This window comes from Panthera uncia, chromosome X (assembly GCF_023721935.1).
Source record: "Panthera uncia isolate 11264 chromosome X, Puncia_PCG_1.0, whole genome shotgun sequence".
Lineage (NCBI taxonomy): Eukaryota > Metazoa > Chordata > Mammalia > Carnivora > Felidae > Panthera > Panthera uncia.
In genome coordinates this window covers 3,167,906-3,194,231 of record NC_064817.1, presented here as the reverse complement: position 1 = coordinate 3,194,231, position 26,326 = coordinate 3,167,906, and the positions used below count along the sequence as shown (strand labels likewise).

The 26,326-nt window shown below is 39.6% G+C and overlaps 1 protein-coding gene across 1 annotated transcript in view; it reads left to right on the top strand.

Moving 5' to 3' along the window:
• The window catches only part of NLGN4X (neuroligin 4 X-linked), a 240,092-nt gene that overhangs the window by 91,097 nt on the left and 122,669 nt on the right, over positions 1 to 26,326 (top strand). The window contains exon 2 of the mRNA XM_049643354.1: positions 24,918 to 25,070. Within this exon, the coding sequence (XP_049499311.1) occupies positions 24,918 to 25,070 (153 nt within the window). The remainder of the gene's footprint in view (positions 1 to 24,917; positions 25,071 to 26,326) is intronic.

The window sequence follows — 26,326 nt, the reverse complement described above, 5'->3', positions numbered from 1 at the left end:
TACACGTACAGAACAATGACAGTGTCATACCCTCAATTCTAGTGTCTTTTTTTTTTAAGACTAAAAAAATTATTCAATGGCATTAATTTCTTCATTTGAACACAATAAGGTCATTGGTGACCTCCCATTAATCTTTATTTTCTTCTGCTACAACTTGAAATTAAAAACAAATGTACCAGCTGTGGTTGTCATACATGGTTTCTTATTACATTATTAAGTTAAAGTATTATTTTGGCAAATGATGTTTATTTGGCCTTGTCCTATGCATTAATAAGATATTTTAAATGGTGGGTTTTTTTGGTTTTTTTTTTTTTTGGTGTATACTCTTCAGTTCTTCTGTGCCATAATTTCCCCGTTCTTTAAAAAAAAATTTTTTTTTAATGTTTATTTTTGAGAGAGAGACAGTGCGGGCGGGGGAGTGGCAGAGAAGGAAACACAGAATCCAAAGCAGTCTCCAGGCTCTGAGCTGTGAGCACAGAGCCTGACACGGGGCTCAAACTCACGAACTGCGAGATCATGACCTGAGCTGAAGTCGGACCCTCAACCAAGTGAGCCACCCAGGCGCCCCATAATTTCCCCCATTCTTAACCTTCATCTGACTTCATCCTGCCTGAATTCCTGAGCTTAATGGAATTTAATTCTCCCTGATTCATTAGATTATTGGAGTGTTTCTTCCTATGCATTTTACTGGGCATTAGGGAGGATATAGTCTTTTATCCTTTGGTCTCTGAAAATCACTTTGTAAAGGACAGATTGGCAAAGGTTTTCTACCCAAACCTGATAGATATCTTGCTTTATCATCAGCTCCAGTTAGCATTGCAGAGAATTCCCAGGGGAGAGAGATCTTGGCACGTTTGTAATCATCCTAAAGACATGGCAGGGGGGGTGGGGGTGGCGCTTACCACAGGCAAACAGGCAAGCAGTGCATGGACGTGCGTTGGAGCACCAGGACAGGGTGCAGGAAGAACTTCACAGGAGCAGGAGCGGGGGCACCTGTCCTCCCAGGGTCTCATGCCTCCTGTCCTCTCATCTCCCATCCACATGCCTCCTTGAACGTCTCCTGGCTGGCCAGCTCCTTGGCCGCTTTGAGAAAATGAGCATCGGAGGACCCGGGGATGCCCGCATGCCTGCGTCCCCTGGCCCTCAATCACAGCCAGGCGTGTTGGGGGGAGCGCTGGGGTGGGGACGGTCAGCATACCCTTCGATACCATTTACCTGGCTCACCTCCCCTTGCACTGGGCAGGTGTGCTGTCCATTAGGGCCTCCAAAGAGGTCTGCTATTGCACACAGACTGAGTGTAATTTCTACTGGGATGCCTGTCACTCTGTTTTCCTTCAGTCCACGAATTTTCAAGGACATTGCCAGGACATGTCTCTGGGTGTAGCTCTCTCCATGCGCTGTTCTGGAGATGACAGGGCTATTGACTCAGAAGTACCGTCTTCAGTCTTCACTCTGATTCCCGCACTGTCTTCTCTGTCTTCGCCATCATCCTACCTGTGTCCTCCACGGGTGCTGTTTCCTTTTCCGTCCCCGACTTATAAACGCTGCTCATGGCCACAAAGTCGTTGCCCCTTTTGATTCCTTTCTGTGAGCCTCCTTTTTTGTTTAGCTTTTCATATGCTTACATAATCTATATGTATTTTACGTATATCTAGAAAAGCACAAATGTTTATACACTATATATTTAATAATACATATTTTATACATGAATTAATTATATATTTATATGCTTATTGATTGCATATTTTATATACTTATTAAATATACATTTTATATGCTTATTAAAATGTATTTTACTTACTAAATGTATACCTTTATATTTTTAACACTTATTAAATGTATTTTTATATACTTACTAAATATATACCTTTATATTTTAACACTTATTAAGTATCTGTTTATATATTTGCATGCTATAAATATATATACAAAATAAATATACATTATATGTGTACTAAGTAAATATATGTATACAAGATAAATATATATAAATCTAAATATATATACTTCCTCAGTGATACCATTGTGTTTTAAATATATATATATATATATATATATATATATATATATGTATGCGTGTGTGCAAAATATATGTATATATTTCCTGAGTGATTCTATTATTCATTAAAATGTCTATGTACAAATTTTATAGATGTCTTCTATTATTTGATGTTTTACATATATTTACGTGCACACTAAATGTATCATGTCTAATAAATGACAGAAGTATATTCATACATACGTATGTGTGTATATGCATGTGTGTCTGTGTATATACTCATGGCCACGTTCACAGAATGGCAGTGGAAAAGCTGACTAATCCTGTGTGTGTGTATGTGTGTGTGTGTGTGTGTGTGTGTGTGTGTGTGTGTGTGGCTGTATAGCACAAAAATGTGAGCGTCTGTATCAATGAACACTTTCTTTAGGGGCTCCTGAGTAGCTCAGTCGGTTAAGCATCGACTTTAGCTCAGGTCATGGCCTCGCAGTTTGGGGGTTCAAGTCCCACGTTGGGCTCTGTGCTGCCAGCTCAGAGCCCAGAGCTGCTTCGGATTCCGTGTCTCCCCCTCTCTCTGCCCCTCCCCTCCTCACGCTCTGTGTCTGTCTCTCAATAATAAATTAAATAAACGCTAAAAAAAATTTTATATAAGTAAATATATGTTGAACTAAAGCATCAATGCAAACATTATATAATGGTTTCATAAACATAGGCATTGTTTTAAGCATAAATAATTAATCCACAATTTATTTTGCAGTAAAATGAACTTGTCATGCTTCCCTCTTTTTCAAATATGTAGCTAATGGTACTTTTTAAAAAGAAAGACTTCATCATGCTCATGCTAAAATAATTAATCTTATAATAAATAATATAATGAGGGCAGAAGAATGGTGTTTGCCTTCTTCAACCCAAAATTACTCACACTCACTTATTTTTTTTGGAATAGAGATTAGAATGATTTTGTTGCTACCCCAAAAGCTCGCTATTTTAAATTAACAAATTTGAAAATATATTGATATTGTGACACACTTAATTTCTGCCCTTGACAGCTTCTGAATGTATAGAAATCTTGTACGTGTCTCAGATTTTATATATTTTATACGATGTATCTTACATACTTCATAAGGTTATTATCAGACCGTTTATTATTAATATGAGAAGGCTTTCCTTTTAGATATGCTAATATTCACAGGCATGAAAATTGATTTTGTGTATTGATTTCATACCATTATAACGAATACCTCATCTACTGTAATTTGTTTAGCTGATGTCCTAAATTATTTTCCCCTGCTTAGATAATCATGTGCAGTAATGACTTCATTGGGTCTCCTTTTGAGTATTTTTGGTTCTCATTATGTTTCTTTTGAGCATATTGACTTGAACTTGCAGAAGTCTCTGAAAAAATGATGATCATGTCGTGATCTCTTTCCTTACATGTTTAGTGAACATTCACATCGTTTACTCTTCCCTAGAGAGTGTTCCATGTAAGGATATGTCTGCACTTCATTTGCAGGATTAGAAAAGGGTTCCCTATTCAAGTAAATAAATATTCCAGATACTAAAGTCCTTTAGTTAAACATATTATCTGTGTCAAATGCTATTTGCCATCTTTCAACGTTTGTTTATTTTTTTGAGAGAGAGAGAGAGACAAACAGAGTGCGAGCAGGGGAGGAACAGAGAGAGAGAGGGAGACGCAGAATCCGAAGCAGGCTCCAGGCTCCAAGCTGTGAGCACAGAGCCCGATGTGGGGCTCGAACTCATGAACCATGAGATCATGACCTGAGCCAAAGTCGGACACTTAACTGACTGAGCCACCCAGGCATCCCATACTTTCCACCTTTCAAATACTTTGTTCTCCCTTGATCTTGCTTTTTTTTTTTTAATTTTAAACATTTATTTTTGAAAGAGACAGAGTGCAAGTTGGGGAGGGGCAGAGAGAGAGGGAGACACAGAATCCGAATCAGGCTTCAGGCTCCGAGCTGTCAGCACAGAGCCCAATGTGGGGCTCAAACCCACGAACCGTGAGATCATGACCTGAGCCGAAGTTGGGTGCTTAATTGACTGAGCCACCCAGGCACCCTTCCCTGGATCTTTCCTTGGTTTCCATTTGACTTTGCTCTTTCCACTGTTCCCGAGACCAGTGAAATACCTTCCTTCTTTCTGTGGAACCGTCTACAGCATTCCTACAGTAAACTTCATTCCTATTGGATCATGGCATAGTCTTCCTTTAAGAAAAAATGAACATTTTATGTTATTTATCAAAGCGGTCTCTAGGAGACACATCAGAACGTGCTAGGCTTCCTCATGGTAACTTCCAGGTTGGTGTGGTCGCCGTTTGAGGGGTCCTTCTGGCGCACAGGGCCTGCCTGTGGAGACCCGGATACTCCTTATACCTGAGGAGGTGTCAGGAATTGATCATGTACTTTCTGTCTGTTGAAGTTCCTCTCTCCTCATGGTAGTTGTCTTCCCAATTATCCTTACATCAGGGTGTTCAAATGGATAAATACAGCACACAGCCATCTCGTTTCCCCTTGAAGACGTACTTCTGTGGTGTCCTATCTCCCGGTGACAATTAGAATTAGATGTCCTGTATTGACATCTCAGGTGCCCTACGCATTGTTCCTTACCAAGAATGTGGGTTCTACTTCTGTGTCCTCTTCTGTCTGACCATTCTCTTTTCCTGCCTCTGCACCAGAGAAACTACGTCCTATTTTCTTCCGTGAGAAATGGCCGATGCTTCGCAAAATATTCCCATAGAGTCTCCAGAAGCTGTGGCCCTCGTTTGTTCCCCCCTGCTTCTTGGCCCACAAAACACATGCTGTGTTGTCTTCTATTCTCTTTCCTCACCTTTGAGCAAGTCCAGATGTACCCACATAAGGTGTCTGCTGGTAGATGGCTCTGTGAGAGGTCCTGTCCTGTGCCACTGCTCCAGAAAGTCCTCGTCGCTCAACGGGGCGGTCTCAGACTGCCAGCACTCATACCGTGTTGGGGGGTGGGGAGGGAACCTTACAAATACAGACCCTTTGGGGTGGTGGACCCTATTGAACACCTGTTCAAATTCTATTGCCAATGAAATATCCCTCCAGACAGCACTGTTCCTTGCTAAGATGTTAAGTAAATAAGTATGTGTCGACATGAAGTATTAATTAGGTAGTAGTTAACGGAAGTGTTAGTCAACCTTCCAGTCCTCTGTACTAGCTGAGGATGTGGAAAATGACATCGAGTTTCCTGAGCTTTTTCTGAATTGACCAGTTTTGCAACAATAAGGTGCAGGTGCCATTTCCATGCACCAACCCGCTGTCTTACCTGTATGCTTTGGCTGGATTCCATTTTGTCTCATTTGAACATATACCTAGAAATATTGGAGGCAGGAGCTTTCCTGAAATAATGCCCAGGCAACCCTCTGATCTAGATTTCCTAGGTTTTTGGTTTTTTTTTTTTTTTTTTTTGGTTTGTATAGACAGGCACTTGTTCTCTGTGATAATTGGCTGGATGCAGCATGTGCCCAAGTGTTTCCTGACTTATTTCCTGTCACAGGTATAGAACAATTCCCAATGCGATGGTGCCTCAGGAAGATCCCTGGGCAGGACTGAACTCTCTTTAAAGCTCCTTAATGGGGTTCATAAAAACCCACCAGATGCGACGTTAGCTTTTCTGGTCTTCTTCATTTTCTGTGATGTTCACATCTTTTTGTTTGCTTTTTGGGTATTCCAGTTGGGAAATTTTCATCCGGGAATGCTAAGTAGACACTGTACTGTGAACTTACTTGTTAGGGGAGGACTCTGCAAAGAAGAGGCTTTATCCAAACCTGAAAGCTGGTTGGATATTGACCAGCACGCAGATGTAGCCATGGCAGCAAAAAATGGGTTTTCTTGGTGAAAAGATTGGAATTTGAAGATATTTTAACACTCTTCACCACCTTCTTATTGACTCTTTTATACTGTTAAATATTTGGAGCTGAATTTCATCATTCCCTATTTCTAAGAATGAAAGTAATAATAATATAAGCCAAAATCCATTACCTGGAGAGATTTTCATAAATACCTAAAATTGCATATAATTACCAAAGAAATGAAATCATTAAGCTAGCACTGACTTTGTCTGTGGATCTCAAAATAACATGGTTTTAAAAATGGGACTCGTTTAGCATAAATCTGTAAACACCTAGAGACATATTAAGGTTACATCTTGGCTCAAAGCAAATGGTTTATGGGTTTATAATAGAATGAATTGATTGGCTTAGAGTCATTAAGGGTATGGGATTAAACAGTTGTATTACTGAAAATCCCATTGAAATCCCATTGTACAATCACCACATAGTATTATTTTCAGAAGTAATATAATGCTAATGTAAATATATAATGATATTGAAATCAGTGTAAATTAGAGATTATCAAGATGTGTTTAATAGAGCTGGGTAGCATTTTATGTTTACAGCATTACCTAAGGATTCTGAGTCCTTGGGGGCAATGGCTTGAAATAGCTTAAAAATCTCTTTATCAGGGCACCTGGGTAGCTCAGTTGGTTAAGCGTCCAACTTCAGCTCAGGTTGTGCTCTCACCGTTCATGGGTTCAAGCCCCGCGTGGGGCTCTGTGCTGACAGCTTGGAGTCTGGAGCCTGCCTCAGATTCTGTGTCTCCTCTCTCTGCCCCTCCCCCACTTGTGTTCTGTTTCTCTCTGTCTCTCAAAAATAAATAAATGTAAAATATAAACAAAAAAAAAATCTATCATTAACACCTAGGACTGTATCCAAAACACAAGTGTGTTCTTCAAGCTCATTGCCACGGTCTTGCCTAAAGAATGAGTTATACTTGATAGATGATACTCTGATGATTTAGAGACCTGCCCCCAGTCAGATAGATCTCTCTATTTATTCCTGTCCCAGAATGTCTTGTTTCCTTGAAACCATAATCTACAACACCCAGGTCATGCCTTTCCCTGAATACTAGCTGTCATTCATGTAGGTATAATTTTTGTTTTCTTTGCTAGACCAAAGGTCTTAGGGCATACTCAATGGCTTATTCGTCTCTGTTTTTTTACTATTTAGTTTGGGGAAGAAAACAAAGCCACCTTGTCACAGACTGACCTACCACCTTGCATAACATATTTTCCCCCATTTGCTAAAATGTTGACTTTTACGTTACTGTAATGCATTCGGGGCCTGGGTTGGCATCTCAAGACTGTGGCCGGTTGATCTCTTGGACCAAGTTCCATAAGCCCTCTTCCCTACAACTGTCTCCTCTGTATAGTGGGATCAAAAATAGTTCCTGATAAGTGTTCAGATGGTTAAAAAGTACCTGTTTTAGGCCAACATTGCAGATTAGTTAATAACAGTGTCATAATGGGGCACCTGGGTGGCTCAGTCAGTTAAGCATCTGACAAGCTCCGATCATGATCTCACGGTCTATGAGTTCAAGCCCCACGTTGGGCTCTGTGCTGACAGCTCAGAGCCGGGAGCCTACTTCGGATTCTGTGTCTCCCTCTCTCTCTGCCCCTTCCCTACTCACATTCTGTCTCTCTGTGTCTCTCAAAAATAAATAAACATTGAAAAAAAATTTTTTAAAGGCTCTTTAAATAGATGAGATTAAATACATCTAGTAAATGACAATCTCAAGGATTTATATAAAAATGCTCCTCCTACACTATTTATAATAGAATTAAACAAAAAATTTTATATGCTATTCAATTTAGAAATGTTTATGCTCAGGGGCGCCTGGGTGGCTCAGTCAGTTGAGCGTCCAACTTCAGCTCAGGTCATGATCTCATGGTCTGTGAGTTCAGCCCCATGTCGGGCTCTGTGCTGACAGCTCAGAGCCTGGAGCCTGCTTCGAATTCTGTGTCTCCCTCTCTCTCTGCCCCTCACCTATCTGCACTCTGTCTCTTTCTCTCTCAAAAAGTAAATCAACATTACAAAAATTTTTTTTAAATAACAGCGTCAAAATGAAATAACTGTTGTAGTAATAGACCAGCAGGACGGGTAGGTGAAGTGAACGTTTTTACTCTGTACCGGCTAATATGAATTACGGACACAATTATGTGCTGTAAAGCCTGTTATGTAATTATCAGCTGTGTCACCAACTAGGTCTTGCATTGTTGGGGCAAGTTATCTACAACTGGTCTCCTTCAACTTCTTGACCTGTAAAATCTTGACCTGTAAGATGTCAAGTATAAGGACTCTGGGCTCCTTGGAAAAGTGTCCGATTCTAGAAATGGGGTAGGAAATAGACAAGATGAATCTGGAACACTTTACAATAAGTAAGTGCCAACAAAATAAAATAAAACACCCAAACACAACAAACCAAACCGTAATGATAGGGGTCTATTGAAGGGGCACAGAAGCCTAATAAAAGTGTTCTCAGTGGCCAGTACTGGAGCAATTCAAGCAACAAAATAGTTAGTGGATTGTAACTGAGTATAAAGTAAATATCCATAACCTCATATTGATATCAGTGACTGAATGAAGAAAGGAAACATGATTTATGATTTCCTATTTGTGCTGTAATAAATTACCACATAGTTACTGGCTTAAAACAACACAAATTTATCTTACAGTGTTGGAGGTAAGAAATCCCAAGTGGATCTCACTGGGTAGCATTAAAGTATTTCACAAGATGGCGGCCCTTCAGAGGATCTAGGGGAAAATCTCTTTGTTGCCTTTTTCAGTTCGAGAGGTCACCTGTATTTCTTGGTTGACGGGCTCTCCTCGATCTGCAAAGTCCACAGGTGTCATATTTTGCAACATGTCTCTGGCACTGATTCTCTTCTTTCGCCTCCTTCATCCACTCTGAAGGACTCTTGCGATGGCATTGGGCCCACTGGATAATCCTGGATAATTTCCTTATTTAAAAGTCTTCATTGTATCTGCAACTTCCGTTCCCCCTTGTCACGTATCACATCATATTCTCAGGTTCGGGGGATTTACAGTGTGGATCTCCTAAGGAATGGGTCGCATGATTCTCCCTCCCATGGGGGGGTGGAGACACATCTCCCATGAAGAAGCATTCTCGATGATTTGTGTGGATCCTCTCCCTCAAGCCAGTGGAGCATGAATCTCTACTCCTGCGGTTTGGCTGTGAATGCTGACTTCCTTCCAGAGAGCGTCATTCTGAGAGGAGCAGAGAACATGACACTTGACAGTGGAGAAAGCAGTCAAGCACACCTCAGCCAGGTGGTCAAGGCCAACATCAGCAGTGATGAGTCACAGTGACAGCATACACGCTTGATATGATGTGACGATGAGGGCACTTGACTTCTGTGGGCTTCCTCCCCAAATTTTACAACCCCATAAAATCATTAAAAAGCAGACAAACCCCAATTGTGAGATATTCTACAGAATTCCTATAGACAGTCAAAACTGTCAATATCAGATAAAGGGCTAGTATCTAAAATCTGTAAAGAAATTATCAAACTCGACACCCAAGAAACAAATAATCCAGTGAAGAAATGGGCAGAAGACATGAATAGACACTTTTCCAAAGAAGACATCCAGATGGCCAACAGACACATGAAAAGATGCTCAGCATCACTCATCATCAGGGAAATACAAACCAAAACCACAATGAAACATCACTTCACGTGTGTCAGGATGGCTAAAATAAAAACACAAGAAACAACAAGTGTTGGTGAATATGTTATGAAAGAGGAACCCTTGAATACCTGTCAGAGTGGCTAAAATTAACAACTCAGGCAACAACAGATGTTGGCGAGGATGCAGAGAAAGAGGATCTCTCTTGTACTGCTGGTGGGAATGCAAGCTGGTGCAGCCACTATGGAAAACAGTATGGAGGTTCCTCAAGAAAGTAAAAATAGAACTACCCTATGACCCAGCAATTGCACTACTAGGTATTTATCCAAGGGATACAGGTGTGCTGTTTCGAAGGGACACAGGCACCCCCATGTTTATAGCAGCACTATCAACAATAGCCAAAGTATGGAAAGAGCCCAAATGTCCATCGACGGATGAATGGATAAAGAAGATGTGGTATATAGATACAACAGAATATTACTCAGTCCTAAAAAGAATGAAATCTTGCCATTTGCAACAAGGTGGAATGAACTAGAGTGTATTATTCTAATTGAAATTAAGTCAGTCAGAGAAAGACGGATATGATTTCACTCATGTGGAATTTGAAAAACACAACAGATGAACACAGGGAAAGGGAAAGAAAAATAAGATAAAAACAGAGAGGGAGGCCAACCATAAGAGACTCTTAAATACAGAGAACAAACTGAGGGCTGCTGGAGGGGAGGAGGTGAGGATGGGCTAGATGGGTGATGGGCATTAAGGAGGGCACTTGCTGGGATGAGCACTGGGTGTCATATGTGAGAGGTGAATCACTGGGTTCTCCAATACTACACTGTTGGTCAACTAACTTGAATTTAAATAAAATCTGGGAAGGAAGAAAAAAAAACCTGTCTAGGTCATCAAAACTCAGAAAATTCTGAGGAACTCTCACAGCCAAGAGCTTAAGAAGCCATGAGGACTGAAATGGGATGTGGACAGTTTTCGGTAAAAACTGAGAAAATCTGAATACATGTCAGGCTTTAGTTAATTGTAGTATTTCAGTCTTGGCTCATTAATTATAACAAATGTACCAGACTAATGTTCGATGTTAATAACAGAGGAAATTGGGTGTGAGACATATAGCAAGTCTCTGTACTATCTTCACAATTTTACTTAAAATTGAAAACCGGTCCTAAGATTTAAGTTACTAAGAAAAAACCCCCCAAAACATGCAGACATCAGTCATACGCCCCTTCTCTGATTCCTAAATGGAATTCCCTGACGCCCAGCCTCTGGGAAGCACTATTCGTCATTCTATTCTGTTTTTACAAGTTCAGCTTTTTTAGAATCCACACGTAAGTGGGATCATACAATATTTGTCTTTCTCTGTCTGACTTATCTTGGTTATGTATAATGCCCTTAAGATCCGTCCACATTGTTGGAAATGGCAGGATTTCCTTCTTTTTCATGGCCAAGTAATATTCCACTGTGTATATATAATGTATATAAATGACAGATTTATGCAAAATCTGTAATATACCACATTCACCCATTGATGGACACCTGCTATCGTTAGGGAGTGTAGAGTGTATAATTGACATACAACTCAGGTGTAACAGGGACACCCACAAAATCCCACTGTAATACATTAATAAAGACGTGATTTCGTCCTGGGAACACACCCTTGAGCTGCCGGCCCTTAGACTGGGCGGCATAAGGTTTGCAGAGTTGAAGAGTAAGTTTGGGCAGGGGGTAAGTTAGATCAGTCTTAGTCTCAGTAGCTAGGGAGAAAATTCTGCATGAGCAAAATGTGGGAGACAGAAAACCACAGAAAATGTATAGGGAACTATGAAAAACAATGCCACTTCTGGCGATAACATGAGCCAACATTTGTGGAGTGCTTGCTTTGTGCAAGACACCATCCGTGTGTTACTGGAGAACCAGCAGATTTGAAGGAAGGTTGTGCCCGATCTTTTTAGATACATGATTCTTTTAAGCTCTTCAGAAATTGCCTGATGATTGTTTACACTGCTTTACTTTTGCCTAGTCTTAATTATTTTAGGGTATAATCATGATAGTGTTGTGCTTGGTCATCATAATTATGTAGGTACTTCATACCCTATGTCGGTGTTCCCTTTTTTATTGCACTATAGTGATATGGAAATTAGGACCACATACCAAAAAAAGTAATTTTCTGAAAAGGTAAACATGTACCCTTAGGAAAAACTATCATGTTGGCTTTGATTTCCAAATTTCAAGTGCACTGGGGATCCAGACACACTTCTGATCTAAAACGATTTGTTGGGACGCCTGGGAGGCTCGGGCAGTTAAGCATCCAACTTCGGCCCAGGTCATGATCTCACAATTTGTGGTTTCAAGCCCTGCTTCGAGCTCAGAGCCTGGAGCCTGCTTCAGATTCTGTGTCTCCCTCCCTCTCTGCCCCTCCTCCACTCACACTCTGTCTCTCTCTCTCTCTCTTAAAAATAACTAAACATTAAAAAAATAAAAATGGTTTCTTGGATTGAGGTATGTGTTGGGATGTTAGGAAGCTGTGTGCTAGTGTGAGTATGCACGTGGCTATGTGTGTTCTGTGTGTGTGTGTGTGTGTGTGTAAGAGAGAGAGAATGTGTACCTCATGGAGAGAAGCAGATGGCTACGACAGCGATCTTAGAGTAGGTTGTGCAGTTGTCACAAAAGCGTCCAAAATTTTAGCAGCTTGCGACAACAACAATAGCTTATTTCCCTTTTATGATGTTTGTGTCCATTTGGGGCTGACTGATTGTTCTCTACTCCCTCTTCTTTCCCAAACAAAAACTTGAAGTGGTAGTCCCCATGCGGGACATGCTGGTCTGGTTTTAGAGGGAAAGAAATACGGCAGAGACTCGATGCCTCCTAATGTTTCCGCCTGGGGGTGACGTATGTCTCTTCCAATCACATTTCGTTGGCCAAGAGTGCTAGGTTAGCAGGTGTGGATGGTAAGACACCTCCCTGGGGCAGGGCATTGGATCTTTTGAGCAAATCACAGGGTCCTTTATAGACAGTGTGTTGGCTGAACATTGCCACACTGGAAAAGACATGAGAGGCATTCATCCCCTTACGTTTGTGTCCTTGTTGACATTTCTATTGTTTGTATCATGATGTCTTCTGCGTTCTCACTGAAAAGAACAATGAACAGCTCTTTTGTGACCAGTCAGCAAAGTTCAAAAGCAGATAGAGGTTGCAAAAGTCGTCATCTGCAGTAAGATATCGTCCTGCTTTCCAAAGGCTTCAGTGACTTGTGATTCTTAAAAATAGTTTGAGAGCCTTCTTTGGGGACATTCAGTTAAGCATCTCCTGGCACAACAGATTCAGGAATTGCAAAGTAGGGAGGGTTTTGCATAAGTCCAAACAAATTTCATTTTTAGGGGAAGATTGTGCAATAGTCCCCAAGTCAGACACAGGGAAACCCAAAGGTAACTGGACAGATTTTATTGGTGATGCTGGACAAGTGACTCTTCCTCTATGTAGAATGCAAGGGGATGAAATGCCAAAGGTCCCAGCTCTCTGTAATTCCAATGCCACAACCGAAAACTCTCCTGGCATAGAGAACCACCCAGTTGCCAGAAGTCTGTGTTCCGACTACGGAAAGAAGGTTTTCATCAGAGTTAAAACGATGCCCATGGGGTCAAAATCTTCCAGAATCTCTTGGCAAGGAGAATGAATATGTATACCTATATACATATCTACAGAGGTTTATCATTTTTTAATACAACATTTCTGGAGGTATCTTAGGGCAAATAAAAGCCAATTTCATTTTCAACATGAGTTTTCTAAATACAGGTGCAGGAAAAGCATCCAGCATAATTCAATATTAAATTAGTTCCAGCTTTTAAATGCATTGTGATTTAATCTCAAGCTCTCAGAGATAGTGTGAGGAGGTAATATATCCTATCAGCTGAACGTTTTAATAAAAAGGAGAGACTCCTGTAAATCTAATAGGATTTGTGTTTTATTCCCAAGAACAGAAATATTTCAATAACCAAATTCACAACAACAAAAAAATGTTTATGTGAAGCTATGCAGTGCCTTGAGATTTTAATAAAAAGCACAAACATATATCAGGGACCTATGCACTTTTAGGTTTATTTTGATTCCAACCAAAGAAAGTATGAAAAGAATTCTTCCTAATTCCAAAAGAAAGAACAAATTATTATTCATATTTCTCTCAATCTGTCTTCCCAAGCCAATCAGAGCAAACATGCAAAAAATACATGCAAAAAAACAAAAAGCCTCCTATTATTTTCACTATTACGGTGAGGCATTTTGAAACTGGTAGAAAATTACAAAGAATTAGACTTTGGTTTTACTGTAGTCACAGATACATGGACAACGGAGGATAAGTTGATTGGCAGAACATTTCACAACGATTAGGAAAATCTCAAGCACGTGAAAGTCACATAATAAATGTCTGTGGGATGAATCCTAGGTATTTGACCTCAAGACCACACCCAGTAAGTCAGCAATTCCATATCTCTTCATATGTCTTGGAGCAGAAGCCTTCAAACTTGGGGATGCCATCACAAAGTGTGTTCAAAATAGACGTTTGCCGATGACTTCAGAGAAATCCACCGGCTTCCATATGTTCTGTTTCCTAAGGCTTTTGATCACCAAGAATCCTCCTTCCACATTAAAAAGGAATGCCCTTGGGGCACCTGGGTGGCTCAGTTGGTTAAGTCTCCCACTCTTGGTTTCGGCTCAGGTCATGATCTCACAGTTCAGAAGATTGGGCCCCGCGTCAGGCTCTGCATTGACAGTGGGGAGGCTGCTTGGGATTCTCTGCCTCCCTGTGTCTCTGCTGCTCCCTCACTAATGCTCTCTCTGTCAAAATAAATAAATACATTAAAAGAAAAAAAAAAGGAATGCTCTTGACTTCCCATAGTCGACCTTGTCCCGTATCACCCTCCTGTCCTGTGTCACCAAGGCATGGAATGAACAGAAATTCCAAATGGGGATGTCAGGAAGCCTGTTCGTTGAAGGCTGCATTAATTAGACAGGCTCCCCAGCCTTGCCTGTATTTTCCCTGAGTGCAACTCGATCTGGTTCAGATGTTGTGATTCCAGGCGGGGTGGGGGGGGGTGGGGTGGGGAATGAAGATCAACGATGCTGATTGCTTCAGATGCAGAAAGTGAACTCATCTGTGGGGGCCCCATTTTTCAAGGTACATATGCTTTGGATGAAACCCTCTGAATGAAGTGTTTCGTGTTATCTTTCAGATCGATGTTCCAGTAAGAGTGAGAGCGTATGTTAAGATGTATGTGTGGAGTATTTATTCGTGGTACCCACTGGCGGCCAAGGCTGGCATCTTTAAAGCATCCATACCTGTCTTTAGAAGGAATGGGTTTACCAGTGAGTTAAGTGATGAGGCATGGGCACTCTCTCATGGATCAGATCCCATTCAGCTTATTATTGCTGAAATGAGCCCATTACTGAATTAGAAGATTAAAGAAGCGTTCCTCTGTGGCCGAGGGACAAAGCGATCAATCACACACATGTGTGATGGCCGGGAAAAGCATTTATGTCCCCTGTAGCCCATTACACAACTTCCTGTGTGATGAAAATAATGCATTTGGCTAAGACACACTCTTTTTGTATTTAAGAAAACAAGTCTACCTTCTGCTTGGAATTTGCACTGTTAAGAGACCCAAAAAAATGTGAACCAATAAATACATACTTAATATGATATCTCATTTTGAAAGCAATACTTTAAAGGTTTTCCATATTCTATCATTTCATTACGTTCTCACATAAATGACGCGATCATCTCACACTGTCTGATGACTGTGTTTGAGGATTTCCATACATAACTGGCAACAAAGGTACTGGATAATAAAAAGAGGAATTATGAAATTATTTTCTTGCCTTGAAATGTTAAAATCAGCATCTAGAGGATTTTCACTGATTTTCCTTCCCTTTCCCATGCTCTACCTTTTCTGAATTCTCTGCAAAGTAGTTCTCCATTTAGGGTACAGAGTACTCTTTTAAATAGTTTTACTTTTGAAAATGATGCACATAAACCATGAGAAGTGCACATCAGAAGCACAGGTATAAAAAAATGATGGACACCCTTCAAGGACCAGCGACATTGAGATATTTTATTTATAAAATCATACTTAAATTTTAATAATGGAACAGCTATGCATTTGTTTGAAGTTGCTTAAATATTCCCTTTAATATTTACAGCTATTTCCCCATGGAGGTTTCATAGAGGGCCTAATTATTAGATGTAAAGGAATATTTTTCTGGCACTTGGAGGATGGTATAGACATGGAGTGGGTGGAAAAAAAAACTCATGGCGTGTATGGATTTTGAAATGCCTTTTTTTTTTTTTTTTGGCTTGTGCAAGATGGGTTTACTGCGGAATGAATCCCACCAGAATCTTTTCCCCATAGCTCACGATTCTAACTAAATTAGATATTGAGGATAACTCCATTGTTTTTTTTAAAGGACATTTAATTAGCTATATTTGCGAAGAAAAATGCAGCAACAACTTACTAAACATGAACAAAAAGGTGAAACATTAAGTACACATTGAACATTAAAGGTGATACCTAATGATGTTTCTGGGTCATACTGTGCTATATGAAATTAATTCAAAATTGCAGTTTGGCAAATAAGTTCTGTCAAAATCTCGGTGGGTGATTTTTTTTTTCTTCAGTTGACAAGCTCGTTTGAAAATTTGTGTGTAAAGGCAGAGGATCTAGAATGAGCAGATTATCTTGACAAAGCAGAATAAAGTTGGTTGGCTTCTCCTTCCCCATTTTATTTATTTATTTATTAAAAAAATTTTTTTTAACGTTTATTTATTTTTGAGACAGAGAAAGACAGAGCATGAACAGGGGAGGGACAGAGAGAGAGAGGGAGACACAGAATCTGAAACGGGCTCCAGACTCTGAGCTGTCAGCACAGAGCCCGATGTGGGGCTTGAACTCACGGACCTTGAACTCATGACCTGAGCCTAAGTCAGACACTTAACCGACTGAGCCACCCAGGCGCCCCACTCCTTCCCCATTTTAAAGCATACCATAAAGCTATAGTCTTCAGGACAGGTAGGGACTCATGGGGATAGAAACGCAGGACGGAATATAATTAAAAGAGTCCAGGAATAAATAGAGTCCTGGCATTTATAGTCAACTGGCTTCAGCAATATTGTCTCAAGAATTTAAGGAGGGAACATTAGCGTTTCAATCAATGGTCCTAAAACAGTGAGATACTCATATGCAAACAATGAATTTCAACCCTAACCTCATATCATACACTGAAAGTAACTCAGACACTTAAAAGGTGAAGAATGACAACTGGTTAGCATTGAGGGAAAAACATGAGAGAAAATCTTCAGGATCTTGGCTTGGGCAAGGATTTCTCAGATATGATATGCAAAGCAACAAGCTTTGAAAGAAAATGGACAAAATCGACCTCATCACAATTAAAAACAAACGTTTGCACTTCAAAAGACACCACTAAGAAAACTGAAAGAGAAGCCACACAGACTGGGAGAAAAGATTTGCAGATCATATTTCTGGAAAAAGACTTGTATCTAAAAAATATAGGGGCACCTGGGTGGTTCAGTCGGTTAAGCGTCCGACTTTGGCTCAGGTCACGATCTCATGGTTCATGAGTTCAAGCCCCATGTCGGGCTCTGTGCTGACAGCTTAGAGCCTAGAGCCTGCTTCAAATTCTATGTCTCCTTCTCTCTCTGCCCCTCCCCCACTTGTACTCTGTCTCTATCAAAAATAAACGTGAAAAAATTAAAAAAAAATAAAGAACACTTAACAATTCAATAATAGGGGACACAGAACCCGATTTAAAGAAAAAATTTTAACATTTATTTATTTTTGGGAGACCGTGAGAGACAGAGACTCCTTGTAATTTCCACATGTCAGAAGTTCTCAGTTTTGCATTTTCTTGCATGTACTCTTTCTAGTTATTTTAAATGTTACGTTTGGGGGGCTCCTGGATGGCTCAGTTGGTTAAGCATCCGACTTCAGCTCAGGTCATGATCTAATGGTTTGTGAGTTCGAGCCCCGCATTGGGCTCTGTGCTGGCAGCTCAGAGCCCGGAGCCTGCTTCGGGTTCTGTGTCTCCTTCTCTCTCTGCCCCTTCCCCATTCACCCTCTCCCTCTCTCTCTCAAAAAAAATAAATAAATAAACATTAAAACAGTTAAAAAAAAATTAAACATCAATTTGCCATATAAAATAGCAGTTCCACTCCTAGATATCTACCCAACAGAAAGAAACACCTATATCCTAACGTAAATATTGTGCCCACATGTTCCGAGCAGCGTTCTAATAGCCACCACGTGGAAACAGTACAAGCAGCCACCAGCAGATGAATGGAAAAACAACATTCGGTCTATCCATACAGTGGAATATTATTCATCCATATAAAAGAATCAAGTACTGGTCCATGCTACAGCATAAATGACTTTGAAAACACGCTAAGTGAGAGTGTCTGCTTTAGACACAAAAGACTGGGCATTATACGAATTCCTTTATACCACATGCCCCAAGATGGCAAATGTAGAAAGACAGAAAGTAGGTTAATGAGACGGAGGCTAGGAACATGGCACCTATAATTAGAACACAGTCTTTCTGGGTTGATGCAAATGTTCTAAAATTGGATTATGCTGATAGTTGCCACAACTCCGTTAAAAAAAATCATCGAATCTTATACTGTGATGAGTTGATTTTATGGGATGTAAATCATGCTTCAGTAAAGCTCTTAAAAATCATGCTTTGGTTAACCAGAAAGTTTGGTAAAGAATCAAAGAGGCAGTAGATTACCCTGGATTGCTACTTAATCAGCCTTGGAACTATGTTATCAAAATTGTAAAAGCATTCGTAGTCTTTAGAACTTTCCTCTCTTTGTTGAGGAAGGTTCCCTAACCATTGCCTCTCATCCAGCCCAGGATGTGTTTCAGGTCACTCACACTTTACTTACAAAATCTTCTTACAGGGAGGAATGCACATTTTTTTGTTCCAGAAATGAGGGAGGACTTGTAACACAGATTTGTGGATCACTCCCGTAGCATACTTCTCCAAGAAGGGCATCCCTTATAAGCTTCTACGTACTTTTGTCATAAATTCAGTCCATGAGTTCACTTTGAAATAGGTTCTATACTGATAAACCCCGACAAACACAACCCAGAGACAGTCAAGCTAATTTGATTTTTTAAAGTTCTTTTAGGTATTTATTCATTTATTTTTAAAAAGTTTGTTTATTTTGAGAGAGATTTCATGCACATGCATGAGCAGAAGAGGGGCAGAGAGAGAGAGAAGGAGACAGAGAATCCCAAGCCGGCCCTGAGCTGTCAGCGCAGATCCTGATGTGGGGCTTGATCTGAGGAACCACAAGGTCATGACCTGAGCTGAAATCAAGAGTCGGACCCTTAACCAATTGAGCCAACCGGGTGCCCCTTTTTAGATATTTAAATGCAGGAGGATTGTGGGCAATAAATAGATGTTGATATCAAGGTAATGACTATAATAGATTGGGATGTCAGCATCATGATACTTTCTAAGGGACCAGAAATGAAAGTTTTGTAAGGAGAGGTGGTTTCTATAAGACTTGACTCTAATTTTAGGTGGATGAGGGTGGAATTAGGCTGGAGTTTCTAGGGGTCCCAGGCACCTCTCTGCAGCTGTCTTCAACGACCTTATGTTGGTAGCTTGAAATTATCGACAGTGGGGATATTTAAGCCTCAAAAATCAACAAATCAGATTTCCCACCCACCTAGGTGTGCTCAAAATCAACAAATCAGATTTCCCACCCACCTAGGTGTGCTCATTAAAAGGTGTTAAACCACATAAAATAGAAAATATGCAAGCCTTCTCTGACTACAAAAACACCACAGTTTCACATTTTGGCTTCACAACATGCTGAGTTCTTTTGAGTTACTTAGAACTTCTAGAAGGATGTGATTCAGACCTTTTTGAAGCTACTGGATCTGGAGTATGCATGTCCTGATTGTGTCTATCTATGAAAAGAAGACAATTGAGCTAATTAACCAAACAATTCAAGCATTATTAAATGTTTTGTCATCTTGTATCTGGAAAATATAAAAAGGAAAATGGTGCACTGCATACCGAATATAGAAGAGAGTGTTTGTGGTATAGTTGAGGAACCACCCCCCCCGCCCGCCATATTTTGTCTACATAGACATTCTTATCTGGTTTAAATTTCAGGTCATCAAGGTAGGTGACTTTATTATATACTTATCTTAAATTCAATGAGTGATAACATTGAAGTAATATTTAATAAGTGTTTCAATCAGAGAGAACATGATTGATAATGTTTTAACTTAAGAAATCCTGATTGAAAATGCTGGTTTTGTTGTTGTGTTTGTTTTTATACTAAACAGGAGCAAATATTGAGTAGTTCTCTAGACACTGGTGAGAGGTGAATTTCATGATTCAAATTAATAAATCAACTGACATTTCTGATTTGTATTTGAAACGCTGTGTTTTAAGTTCATCTGCATGGAACTAATGTCAATTTTAAGTATTTTATTGAAAGTCCTTCTGTGTTTATTGCATAAATGTGTTTCTTCTTCCATTATGGAATTTTATAACCAAAGTGTATTGGTGACATTTCATGAGTTTATGTAGATTATAATATGTTAAAATTAGAGGGACATTGAATACTTCATGTGCATTTCTTTTGAGAATGTGGAAAATCTTTTTTAATAATTTAATTTTCTTTTTTTTCAAACTCACATTAGCTCTTTTTTTTTCCTTTTTTTTTTTTTTGCAGTACTACCATTATAACCCCCCAAACTGCATTTTCACAGGATAGAGAATATTTTTCGCAAGTAACATTTTGAATTTGTTCTTCTTGACATCTTTATGTTTTTATGCATTTTGCATTGACCCCCTACCTCATTTTTTTTGAAATCCAAATGTAACAAATTTCAACTTTTTGTGTGACTTTTTTTTTTTTCTTTTACTGGGTAGTATCTCTCTTCTGGTTTTTTTGCAAACCTGTTGTTTTTGAATTCTCTTTTTTTTTCCCTTTATTTTCCTTCTCATTATGACCCCAGGAGCCAACACAAAGAAAAACGCAGATGATATAACCAGTAATGATCGTGCTGAAGATGAAGGTATTTTTTGTTTTTTCAAAGCTCGACCCTGATGCATGATTTTATATCTCTCTCTCTGTTTTTTTTTTTATTTCAACCTCTTTTTCCTCCCCTTCTCTGAAACGAGTACACTTTTGTGTGCTTTTTTTATTTTCTTCTTGTTTGGAAACCACTGTGCTTTTTAATCTCAATTACCCTGTCGCTGAATGCAAACCACCCATAAGAAGTATAAACATTTCTAAATATGAAGTGAGTTGATAAAAAAATGTTATTTACAAGGCATCGTATGTTTTTCTTTTCCTTTTTCCTTTTTCCCCCCTTTTTTTGGCTTGGTCATAAGAAGAGGAAATGAAATTTTAGCACATGCATGTATACTTTCTTTTCTTCCTTCCAAAGTTATTTGTAAGTTAATATTGTATTTTGGAGATTTGGTTTTCTTAATTCCTTCTACGAGCTGCCAAACTCTGTGAGACACCTTCATAGAACTTTTTGGGTGTCTGGCATTTCTGGTTTTGGTTGTTTCTTTTTCTTTTTTTTTTTTTTCTTTCTTTCTTTCTTTTTTTTTTTTTTTTTTTTAAATATCCGGATTCACAGTTAAGTTTCAAAGAATCTTCTCTGGCTCACAGTGAAATACATGAAAAAGTGTTTTAACAAGATCTCGTTTCTCTGCCGCCTGCCTTTTAGCAGCATTTAAAGGGGGTGCGGGGTTGGGGGGTAGGAAGCAGGGATAGCAAAGTTGTGAAAAATGAAAAGGTCAAAAACCTACATCTCTATCTTTTCCTTTTCAACACCACGGCTGTTTTGAAAACTTTTTTGTTACCCCCCCCAAAAAAATGTTTGGTTGCCATGGAAAGTTGTTTCTTGAAGGATCCCAAGTTGCTGGACAGATCAGCCACTGGAACTAAACTGATGCTTTTTAAACTCTGGAAGAGAGTGGTCTCTAACAACCAGGACCACACGGTACCTGTGCCTTCAGCAGAACAAATAGTGTCAAAGAGACAAGACAGAAAGTCCCAAGTAAGTTGCCAGGAAGACTCCATTTCTGCCGTCCAAGTAGGAAAGTGCACGGACCTCTGTGCATTTGCCTTACAGGGCAAAGGCCCTTGAGGAACATTTGGGTTTTGGGGGGAAACACAATTCGAGGCACAGAAGCAGATGATAACTTCTCCCTGCCAGGCAGCAAGGCGTCCCTGGTGGTGCTGTTTAATCAACTTGGGTCCAAGAAGTTGGGCCAATGCTGGTTTCACACCTGCTTTTGTCTGAACATTGTTATTATTTAATTATTATTGTAACTCCCATGTGTTTCTAGGGCTGTCCCTACCTCTCTTCGCAAGATCTTTTCCGTTGGCCTTACAATAGCTCATCTGGCACCTGACTCACCCGCCAGACTCTCTGTTGTGGCGGGCCCCAGAACGCCTGCCATTTTATCTGAATCCAAAAGCGTATTAATAAAAATTTAAAAAGATTGTATTAGATCATGTAAAAAAAAAAAAAGAAATGTATTAAAACAAAAAAATTAAAAATTTAAAAAGATTCTATTAGATCGTGTAAAAAGAAAAAAAAAGAAATGTACTAAAGCAAAATTTTTTTAATTTAAAAAGATTCTATTAGATCATGTAAAAAGAAAAAAAAGAAATGTATTAAAACAAAAATTAAAAAGATTCTATTAGATCATGTAAAAAGAAAAAAACCAAATGTATTAAAACAAAAAAATTTAAAAAGATTCTATTAGATCGTGTAAAAAGAAAAAGAAGAAATGTATTGAAAATTTTTTTTCATTTAAAAAGATTCCATTAGCTGGGGCGCCTGGGTGGCACAGTCAGTTAAGTGTCCGACTTCAGCCAGGTCACGATCTCGTGGTCCGTGAGTTCGAGCCCCGCGTCAGGCTCTGGGCTGATGGCTCGGAGCCTGGAGCCTGTTTCCGATTCTGTGTCTCCCTCTCTCTCTGCCCCTCCCCTGTTCATGCTCTGTCTCTCTCTGTCCCAAAAATAAATAAAAAACGTTGAAAAAAAATTTTTTTAAAGATTCCATTAGATCATGTAAAAAGAAAAAAAGAAATGTATTAAAACAAAATTTTTTTTAATTTAAAAAGATTCTATCAGATCATCTAAAAAGAAAAAAAAGAAAATGTATTAAAACAAAACCCAAAACTTTTTTTTTTTTGGGGGGGGGGGGGTTCTCTTACACCAGCCAGGGATATAATTTGCCTCTTACTCTGCATCTCTTATTAGAGCATTTCTGATTCTTAGGATCTGTTTTCCCAATGCTCGAAATGCAACTTTATTCCCATTAAAATGCCCCCTATTCACTGAATACCAATACCCTGTGATATATATTTTTTTACTTTGAATTAACAGGGCATTCGTTATTTATTACTCTTCAAGTTCACGAGAACCTTGTTCCATGCCTTTGGAAAGCTTAGAGATGTTAACCTAGCATTTTCTCTGAGAAAACCCCTTCAAGTAGCCTTCAAAGTCTCTACCGCGTCCTGTTCCACAGTGGACCACCCAACAGCCTGCACCTGCTAAAAGAAATAAGGGGAAAACCAGCAAATCAGGAGCCAGACACAGGAGTACGTGGTTCAAAACCCAACACCTTTCCAAACACCTGTGTGTTTCAGAATTCCACGTAGTGCTTGATGAACAAGGGATGAAGAAAACATTTTTACTGTATATTTGAATTTTATTTGAGAAAATAAGATCGGTTCTTCTTCTATCTATTCAGGATCTGCAGGGACATGGGAGCGTGACACTTTTTTCTGTATTTGACTGTGACCAGTGGGTTTCTCGAGCCGCCTTCCTGAGGCACCCAATGAACTCATTTTGAGATTGTGATCAGAATTCATTTTATTAGCAGCCCCCCTCACCAAATGATAGCGATTCATTTCCTGAAAATTCCTTTCTTGAGATTTCAAAAGCGTCTTGCTGAAGGAGGAGAAAAAACACTTGACTGAAAAAAGGGTGACAATAAATGTACATTGGATACATTTGGGTTTCTTTTGATGACAGACAGATATATACATTATTTACACACACCTATGTGTATATATCTATGGATACATGTAGAGAGATATTCAGAAATAATTGTAAAAGGAATCAGTGTGATACATTAAACGTAAACTTAAGGACTGATTTTAAAAGGTGATTTAATCAATACCTGTTCACAAAGCAGGCTCCACAAATGCACAGATGGTCTCTGAATTCCTGTCCTCACAGACCATTGTGAAACACTGGTTTTACATCGTTACGAAATAAAGTCACAAAGTTATTACCAAGGGTGCCCAGTGGTTGCAAATCTCAACTGGGGTTCATATCCCTCTGAAAATAGATTGCATGTCAATCATTTCACGTTGAGGTTGGAGTGTTGGAGTGTTGTGTCATTTCTGTTACATCTGTTTCCATTTGTTTTAATTGTTTAATGTTTATTCTTAGAGAGAGAGAGAAACAGAGACAGAGACAGAGGAGACAGAGCATGAGTGGAGGAGGGGCAGAAATAGAATGAGACACAGAATCCGAAGCAGGCTCCAGGCTCTGAGCTGTCAGCACAGAACCCTACGCGGGGCTCAAACTCGTGAACCATGAGTTCATGACCTGAGCCAAAGTCGGACGCTGAGCCCGCTGAGCCCACTGAGCCACCCAGGCGCCCCTTTCATTTTTGTTACTTAAATATGTTGAGATATTTATCGCAGTCAGCAAACTAGAACAAAGACCTTTGCTCGGACATCTTGCTTTTGGTTTTACACGTTTCTGTTCTGTTGATAATTTTTAACCGTTTACTTGGAGTTTGCTACATTCAGCCTCACTGGTTCTCATGTATTCTCATGTTTCGGTTAAAAATGCATCTGTAGGCTCACCTTTGAATAAAGAGGTAAAAACAAATGATCTTTTTGAAGCAGATTGCACACTTCCTGAGATGATGAAATTTATTACGCCGTGTGCTTCTTGAATAAGTCACCTTTTAGGAGTTGAGCACTGTTTAGGAAGTAAGCATTTCATCAAAATCTTCTAGTTTCTAGTGTTTTAGGTAGATAGAGAAATGTACATAGGCATTCATATTACTTCAGATGTCCGTATGCTTGTCAAAAATACCATTTCTGTGACTAGAAAAAATGATAACGTTGAGCAGTTTTCTTAGGCAGTCTTACCAAGGTGTATGTAATTCCACATAGATGCATGGTTGATTCCAGTCCAAAGAAGGAAGAACATAATAATCTGTGCCCTTTGTCCGTTGCATAGTATCAGTTCATCCGTGTGATTTTTTTTTTTTTTTTATTCTATTTCCTTACTTGACTTTCTTTTTCCAGACATCCATGATCAGAACAGTAAGAAGCCGGTCATGGTCTATATCCACGGCGGGTCTTACATGGAGGGCACTGGGAATATGATAGACGGCAGTGTGCTGGCCAGCTACGGCAATGTCATTGTGATCACCATTAACTACCGGCTGGGAATTCTAGGTGAGTGATGGCATCGGGTAAATGTGCAAGGGGCGGTGACAAAGTGGTGCTTTTTACTGTGTGGGGAGTAGCTGAGCTGCACTGTGTTACTCCGATCCTTGGAAGGTTCTATTTCCCTGGGCTCGCTGTAGGAGAGGTTTGGTCTTCTTTTTCAGGCATGCAGCTTTTCATCGTTGAATTGTATTTTGGGGAACCCCTATCCTTCCTCCAACAAAGGCAGACTCCAAGGTCCCAAATTAAAATGAAATTTTACTTAAATGCATTTCTATCTTTGGGCCAAATGAATACTTTTTGGGCATCACAGCCCTGTAGAGGGAACTCATTTGCTGATGGGTGATCCTTTGGGAAGCAGTGACTGAAGGAGGGCCGTAGATAGTAGATTTCTTTACTTGTCTTTAGCTTGGGGGCTGGAAATCTTTCACCTAATTCCTTAACTGATCATCTATGAGCGTTGTGCCTCTGTGGCGGGGTTACAATGACTGTTGTATTTGCACACAATGGAGCTTGGCTCTCACTTGAATTTTGCAACAGTTTCTTATTTACCGTAAAGGGTGAGGGCATGGAAATCCACCAGTAAGAGCTCTCCATGGTTTTTCTGTTTATTTCCTTTTTCCCCACTGGGAGCTTGGAAAAATAGATATTTGGGGTGGGCTCTATTTTGATATTTATCTTCGTTTGTAGTTTTGTCTACCGTTGTACATTTCATGACTAATATTCCTAGGCGTACATGAAAACGTTTGTTTTTAAGACAATAGAATGCGTAAATGGAGCTCTGCCGAACAAAATCTGTGGCTGAAAATGTTCTCTCCAAATGGACAAATATTACCAAGAATGTATGATTTTCACCTTGATGTTTTCATTTTATTTTGAGCATTTTTTTTCATTTACATGTGAAAACATTCACCTAGGAAAGACCCCTGGAGCTGGGAGGGTGGGGGGATGGGGAGTGGTAGAAATGCATTTGTAGTTTACAAATGCAAATCACCCACAGATGTTTGCAAAGTTGAGCCTTTTGGAGCATTGATAAAGTCCTCAAAATTCCCCATTGGTTTTTGCACATGAAAGAAAATAAAATGCATTAGCATCAAGAACCCTCTTGTTTTATGATTTTACTTCCTTTTCTGTTTTCATAGGTCCTCTGAGCCAGGTCCTTGTAGAATCATTGTAGTTAACATCACAGCCCCATGAGTGCCTGAATTTCTGAACATTTTTTCAGCAGTTTCTGGGTAGTTGCTTCTGCCTCTAGTCCTTGAAAC